Source organism: Mytilus trossulus, chromosome 7, assembly GCF_036588685.1.
Source record: "Mytilus trossulus isolate FHL-02 chromosome 7, PNRI_Mtr1.1.1.hap1, whole genome shotgun sequence".
NCBI lineage: Eukaryota > Metazoa > Mollusca > Bivalvia > Mytilida > Mytilidae > Mytilus > Mytilus trossulus.
In genome coordinates, this window is record NC_086379.1 from 46,292,454 (window position 1) to 46,300,175 (window position 7,722).

At 32.6% G+C, this 7,722-nt stretch overlaps 1 protein-coding gene across 1 annotated transcript; it reads left to right on the plus strand.

Annotated features, from left to right (window-relative positions):
• The first annotated feature begins 4,718 nt into the window (after window positions 1-4,718).
• On the plus strand, window positions 4,719-7,247 carry LOC134726443 (tachykinin-like peptides receptor 86C). Its single transcript, XM_063590846.1, has 2 exons — window positions 4,719-5,121; window positions 6,891-7,247. Exons 1-2 carry the CDS (start codon window positions 4,804-4,806, stop codon window positions 7,245-7,247), a joined length of 675 nt encoding a protein of 224 aa, XP_063446916.1. The 5' UTR covers window positions 4,719-4,803.
• The last annotated feature ends 475 nt before the right edge of the window (window positions 7,248-7,722 follow it).

Here is a 7,722-nt window from a genome sequence, read left to right on the forward strand (position 1 = left end):
TCGTGTAGTTCATTGTTATTCTTGTAAGTCTCTCCTGGTTGTATTCATGTAGTTCATTGTTATTCATGTAAGTCTCTCCTGGTTGTTTTCGTGTAGTTCATTGTTATTCTTGTAAGTCTCTCCTGCTTGTATTCGTGTAGTTCATTGTTATTCTTGTAAGTCTCTCCGGGTTGTATTCATGTAGTTCATTGTAATTCATGTAAGTCTCTCCTGGTTGTTTTCGTGTAGTTCATTGTTATTCTTGTAAGTCTCTCCTGGTTGTATTCGGATAGTTCATTGTTATTCTTGTAAGTCTCTCCTGGTTGTATTCATGTAGTTCATTGTTATTCTTGTAAGTCTCTCCTGGTTGTATTCGTGTAGTTCATTGTTATTCTGGTAAGTCTCTCCTGGTTGTATTCGTGTAGTTCATTGTTATTCTGGTAAGTCTCTCCTGGTTGTATTCGTGTAGTTCATTGTTATTCTTGTAAGTCTCTCCTGGTTGTATTCGTGTAGTTCATTGTTATTCTTGTAATTCTCTCCTGTTTGTTTTCGTGTAGTTCTTTTTTATTCTTGTTAGTCTTTCCTGGTTGTATTCATGTTGTTCATTGTTATTCTTGTAAGTCTCTCCTGGTTGTATTCATGTAGTTCATTGTTATTCTTGTAAGTCTTTCTTTGTTGTATTCATGTTGTTCATTGTTATTCTTGTAAGTCTCTCCTGGTTGTATTCGTGTAGTTCATTGTTATTCTTGTAAGTCTCTCCTGGTTGTATTCGTGTAGTTCATTGTTATTCTTGTAAGTCTCTCCTGGTTGTATTCGTGTAGTTCATTGTTATTCTTGTAAGTGTCTACTGGTTGTATTCGTGTAGTTCATTGTTATTCTGGTAAGTCTCTCCTGGTTGTATTCGTGTAGTTCATTGTTATTCTTGTAAGTCTCTCCTGGTTGTATTCGTGTAGTTCATTGTTATTCTTGTAAGTCTCTCCTGGTTGTATTCGTGTAGTTCATTGTTATTCTTGTAAGTCTCTCCGGGTTGTATTCATGTAGTTCATTGTTATTCTTGTAAGTCTCTCCTGGTTGTATTCGTGTAGTTCATTGTTATTCTTGTAAGTCTCTCCTGGTTGTATTCGTGTAGTTCATTGTTATTCTTGTAAGTCTCTCCTGGTTGTTTTCGTGTAGTTCATTGTTATTCTTGTAAGTCTCTCCTGGTTGTTTTCGTGTCTTTCATTGGCATTCGTCCAAGTCTCTACCCATTTCGGTGATTTAAGATTAAGTTACCAAATAAACATGTAATGTAATTAACAATTATAGTATTTCGGATTTACTTATTTAATGTTCCCAATATTGTCATTTTGTTAAAGGAGATGGATTTATATTAGTTCTTAATAAGCAAGAATCCCTGTATTTCCATTGAATTGTTGTAAGATGTGCCTTTTTGAAGAAAAATAAATGTTTAAACACATTACAGTTATTTCAGATTTCATATCAAATCATTTCTTTCTAGGTATAATTCAAACTGTGAATTTTAAAGTCCAAACTTTTTTCTTGTTCTTCTTCTACTCTTTCTTGATTTAGTTTACTTAGTCATGTTAGTTTGAATTTTTGAATATCACAGATCTTTCAACATGTTCAAAGTATTCATTTTTTACCAACAGAATCAAGTGGGAGTTTTGGATACGTTCTTCTACCTTTTGTCCAAGTTTGTTTTTCATAATAATTGTGTCGTGTTTAACCGAAGACATCATTACTGGTTGACTATTTAAAATAGGTTGTTGACCATAAGGCTAATACTTTGTTTTTGAAGTGAAGTTCTAAGCTGACATTTGCAGCTTCGTATATTGTGATATATTAAATCTTCCAGGGATTGAAGGCGAACGTTTGTTTGATTTTTAAGTCTGTAATATATCGACCGTTTTAATTTATTTTTTCATATAGAGAATGACTTTCTGTATAAAAAAAAAACAAATTTGTTATTAAGTGAAACGACCAAGGTTCTGCTATTAATGTCGTTTTTTTTTAAATGTAATAAACATTAAGCTATTATGAAATTTTTCCACTACTGAAACACTTTCTTGGTTTAACATTTTTTAGATTTTTTCTCAGCAATATGTACATACAATGCCAACAAGATAGGAGAAGGATGTGGCTCTGAAATAACGGTATATAGATAACACGGTATTGCTATTAACCGCAGGTAATTAAGTTGATATGTATTCCCAAATAAGAGACACAGAATTGATAAACATTTCGCATTACAATTAATGTATCACATGGCTGCGTAAACATTAAAGAGGTCCCTCAAAGGGATGAGCAAGTTATTACATATTCACAAATTGTTTGCCAATTTTATCGTATTAACTTTTTTTTAACAAGATAATCAAACATAAAAAATACAGTCCTAGATTATCGAATATTCAAATAATCACGAAATATTTTGTCTGGTTATCAAAGTATTGATATAAAATCGGCCATGTAATCACATTATTTTCAAGAACCTAATGAGAAGGTTCATCTGTATACTACAGATACAGTTAAGTCTGCCTCATACCTTCAAGTTGACTTACATCTAGAAATTGATAATGAGGGTCGTTTGAAAAGAAAACTTTACGACAAAAGAGATGATTTCAGCTTTACAATTGTGAACTTTTCATTTCTTAGTAGCAAAATTCCATCAGCACCTGCATACGGGGTATATATCTCCCAATTGATACGATATTCCCGTGCTTGCATTTCCTATCATGATTTTTTTGACAGAAGTTTCCTGCTCACAAGGAAGCTATTAAGGTGCAATACCATTAAATTATGGTACGTCATATCCGGTTGTATACGAAGGTAGGTCGAAAAATAGTCTAGTCGAAAAAACCATTCCCTTGAATTTGACAGTTGTTGGTAATTAATCCTACATGTTATTGCAGTAAAACATTTCTGTGTCATAAACATATGTCTTGGGTATTTCAAAACATCATTTAGTTTTTTTTTTTTGGGGGGGGGGGGATTTCTATAGAATATTTTGTAATTTTGTGGTTACATGGTGACTAAACCTTGTACACAGATAAAATAAGGGAAGAAATTTGATTGGTTAACTTCCTATGATGGTTATTTTCTTATATGCATTGAAAGGTTATGTATTTTTTTCTATAGTGCTGGACAGGATAAAACTTAATTCATGCCATGAAAAGTGCAAATTTAACAAAGACTAAAAGAGGAAAATTAATGGTGGTATTACACCTCAAACCAAAAGTTCCAAACGGTGAAGTTGAAATCATCCCTTCGTAAAATTTTACGGACGCCATGACGAGTTGGTTGACCGTTATAGAATAACCGTTTTACAAATGATATCGGATATGTTCCTTACGTCGTAACTACAATCCCCTACCCTTTCATGAATGTGACCTACCAAATAAGACATTTACCGGATTTGGATTATTCACCGGATTTGTTATCACATAAGCAACACTACGGGTGTCCCATGTAGAGCAGGATCTGCTTACCCTTGCGGAGCACCTGAGATCAGCCCTAGTGTTTGGTGGGCTTCGTGTTGGTTATTCTTTAGTTTTCTATGTTGTGTCATGTGTATTATTGTTTGTCTGTTTGTCTCTTTCATTTTTAGCCATGGCGTTGTCAATTTATTTTAGATTTAGGAGTTTGGCTGTCCCTTTGGTATCTTTCATCCCTCTTTTTTTCATCAAAATGCGTTCATAACTAATTGCATAGATCCGTCATAAAGTATTTTTGAAAGAAATTTACAAAAGTGAATGTGGTATTTATCTTGAAATTTCATGTATTGAAAAGAATGAAACTACAAAAAACTTGTTTCGAGATTCAATTGATTTTTTAAAATATTTTGACTACCAATAACCTTTACGTACATAATGTATATAGATACTGAGTTTAATTTACCGCAATACAAACATTTGGCAGAACAAAATAACGAAAATACTGAACTCCTAGGAAAATTCAGAAAGGAAAGTCCCTAAATGGCATAATCAAAAGCTCAAACACATCAAGCGAATGGATAACAGCTGTCATATTTCTGACTTGGTACATGCATTTTGTTGCGTAGAAAATTGTTATCAATTATCTTTTTTTTTGTCTTGACAACAACTGATAATTCAATCTAGAAATTATTATGCTGACCTTGGCACCTACCTGACATTTGAAAAAGAAAATGATAGGTGACGTAAAGCATTGACACTTAGGATTGTGTATTTTGAACTTTTGATTTAAGAAAACTATCTGTACTATAAAAACACAGGTTGTCTCCATACTAGTTTGAAAAATTCCAAAGGACAAGACGTTGTTTTATAAAAAAAAAAAAGAAAAATCAAGGAAAAGAAACCAGTAATGTCAAATTTCTTTTTGAACCAAAGTTATGTAATGAATTTTAGAGGATCGAATTTGACTTTAGAAAATAAATCTTTTTGGGACAATTATGATGATCTATTGAGTCCAGCAGAAGATGTATTCTTCGAAACTTACGATTTACCGTTATCATTCATTGTTCTGGTGTTGTTATTATATGGCATTGTAGCTGTCATCAGTTTTGGCGGGAATATTGCCGTTTGTTACACCTTATGCAATGGCAAAGTTCTGCTTACAGTGACAAACTTTTTTCTCGCAAGTCTTTCTGTCAGTGACATTCTGATGACGATTCTTTGCATTCCGACTACTATCATCAGCGATATCATTTATAAACATTGGGTACTTGGTTCCTTCATGTGCCATGTGCTACATTATCTTCAACTTGTAGCAGTTTTACAAAGGGCATTTTCAGTTGTAGCCATAACATGTGATCGGCATTTTGTAATTTCTAGACCGCTGAAACAGAGAATGACCAAGAAAACAGCCAGATTACTAGTGCTTCTTCTCTGGATACTTGCATTTATTATTGCGTTGCCCTCAGCCTGGTACTCTCAAGTCATATATCTACAGTATACGCCAGGATCACATGGGCTCTGCATTGAATTATGGGACGATCAGCAACTTCAACACATCTACAGCGTTATACTACTACTGCTTCAGTATTTCATGCCTTTACTAATAATGATATGTGTATACATTCACATAGGATACATAATTTGGATAAAACCAACTCCTGGTGAGGCAGATAAAGTAAGAGATAAGAGAATTGCTTTATCTAAAAGAAAAGTAAGTTTTATATTTAAAAATTATAATAGAAATATATCAGTATGCCAATAAGTTGTGTTATAATTGCCAACGAGATAAATTTCCTTCTAGCGACCAAAAGACGTATATGTAAGCAACTATAGGTCACCGTTCTTCCTTCTAAAGAAATGAGAAGTCTGTTGATGTCAGACCACCAATTAAAAATCCCTATCTGTACAACCAAATTTTGCAATTTTCACAGCTTTCTATATATTTTACCTTAAGTTGAATTTCATAGAAACCAGGTATATCCTGAATAGTACATGTATCAGCATTCTACATGCCAATTTTCATCATACCTTTAAAGCCTCCTAACAAATTAACTGACATTCAAACAGAGATACTTAAAAAAATATGGTTTTCTGGAAATCTTAAATTAGTATACTATGGAGCGCATTAATCCTCAATTTTTAAATGCAAACTCATAGACAGGTAAATTGTGGCTCACAATGATCTAGATATGTGTCTCTTTCACCCAAAGTTTCATTTCTGCATATTTGTTGGTTAGTTTAAGTAAACAAGGAAATCAAAAGCACTATTTTGTGTCAGAGTAGGGCTACTTTTACATACGTTCGAAATTGGAGGGAGTAATTGGTGTCTGACACCTATAGCAATCTATTATAGGGTCCGACATGAAGACATATTTTTATACAACCGAGATTGACGAGTTATAGGGTTATATACTACTATATGACATTAAAGAAACGGAATACCTAATATTTAAAACTAATTTTTCAAGAAGAATCAACATTTTAATTTCGTTGTTTCCAATTGCTACCCTATTTAACCGATCTTGACACACACACACTATTTTTATTATCCAAAAGCAGCTGTATTACCTAACTGCTGAGTAGCTAGCCATATTGACCTTGTGGTACATGTACATATTTTTGATAGTAACTTTTTAATGTCGATAACAATGTACTTAAAGTTTTGTATCTTAAAAGCGTCTTATGACTGGGTGTGTTTGATTTTTAAAAACCAAATACATTACACGAACTTTGATTTTGTTCCACTGTCACATAGCTCGAAAACAGTATCTTAAATAACTGTAAAAATTGTAAGTATGCACATAGTCCTTATCTAGTTTTACCAAATTCTTCAAGACAATCTAAATGATGTGGACGAATCATCTTCCTAATCTTACTATAAAAAAAATATATAAAACTGACTAGTAACATTTTAAAGAAATATATAAAACATTTTTCAATTGCAACAAGATGCCTACTTTAAAGTTTGAATCATACTAGCGCTTGAAGTGTAACCGTAAGTTGCATCGAATGTAATTCTTGAAATAATTGTACACTAGACTTGAATTGTCAACCTTAGAAAAAAGGCGATCGATACCAAATAAATGGACATTCAAGCTAATAAGTCGAAAATAAACTGACAACTGAACGAGTCCAACAAAAGATCTTGTCTGCTATCGTGGCGATCCTGTTTCACATTTTGTACCCGTTGGGATACTTATGTTTCAAACCAAGCCAAAAGTCTAATACGGTAGGTCAAATTCGAGGGAAAGAATTTTAAATAGTTACTAGTAATATATATGGTTATCATCATAAATGACACTTCATACCCACGGACTAATGCCGGTCTCAAGTGTTATTTATAGTGGTCATAGATATTATAAGTTTTAAGCTCATGTTTCCATTATTATAATCAAGGAAACAACCGAAAAGACATGATCGTATTAGAATTGATTTATGTATTTACATGATTCATTTATGTACAATGCTTTTTCGTTACAGAGTTTGAAAATGTTATTCATCTTAGTGTCTGTCTACGCTCTCACATGGCTTCCAATCCATATTATGACTATTATTGGCGATCTGAATCAAACTTTATATGATCACAGGTTTGCTCATATGATATGGCTGTTTTTTCATTGGCTGGCATTCAGCAATACTGGTATCAATCCACTGATTTATTGTTGGATCAACAAGACATTTAGGAGTCAGTTAAAACGAGTATGGTGTTTTTCTGTATGTCGTCGTTTAAAAGCAAGAAAGGAACGTCGTAAATCTATTGAAAAATCTCTAAAAAGAAGGAGAAGAAAAGCAAGTAAACAGAACATGCAGAAGTTAAAGGAAACAAGTATTGCTTAGAAGCTGCATGAAAGATCAACAACTCAGAAACAACTACGTCTTTCTAAAATTATGTGTCAATCATTGTATATTTTTGAAATCATTTTACTGAATGTATCATTTATGAAACACGTCTGTCAATTACATGTTTTAAACTTATTACTTATGTTTTGGTTGTAATTTTACAAAGCCTAATATTGTTTTTTAATTGTTTTCATTATTGGACATTGATCAAGATAAGGAAGATGATAGTGAGATAGTTGTATATCCCTATGCCATTACAGCACATTTCGAACTTTCCTCGAGACTACTAAAATAGTTATTATTGTCCTTAACAAAATGCTGATGGCTTACAAATATTGAAGTATTTCTTTATTGTTCTCTGTTCTTCTGAAATATTTTTAATTTTGTTTATTAAAATGACCGTTGAAGAAGAACTAAATGCAGAAATTTAATGCTGATCGTGTTGTCTAAAATTGATTGATATCGTGTAAAA

What these genes read in the sequence shown, in the direction of transcription:
- LOC134726443 (XM_063590846.1), top strand. Translation starts at nt 4,804, where the DNA reads ATGACCAAGAAAACAGCCAGATTACTAGTGCTTCTTCTCTGGATACTT. An exon ending in TTGCTTTATCTAAAAGAAAA is followed by an intron (nt 5,122 to 6,890) that starts GTAAGTTTTATA and finishes TTTTCGTTACAG; the next exon opens with AGTTTGAAAATGTTATTCAT.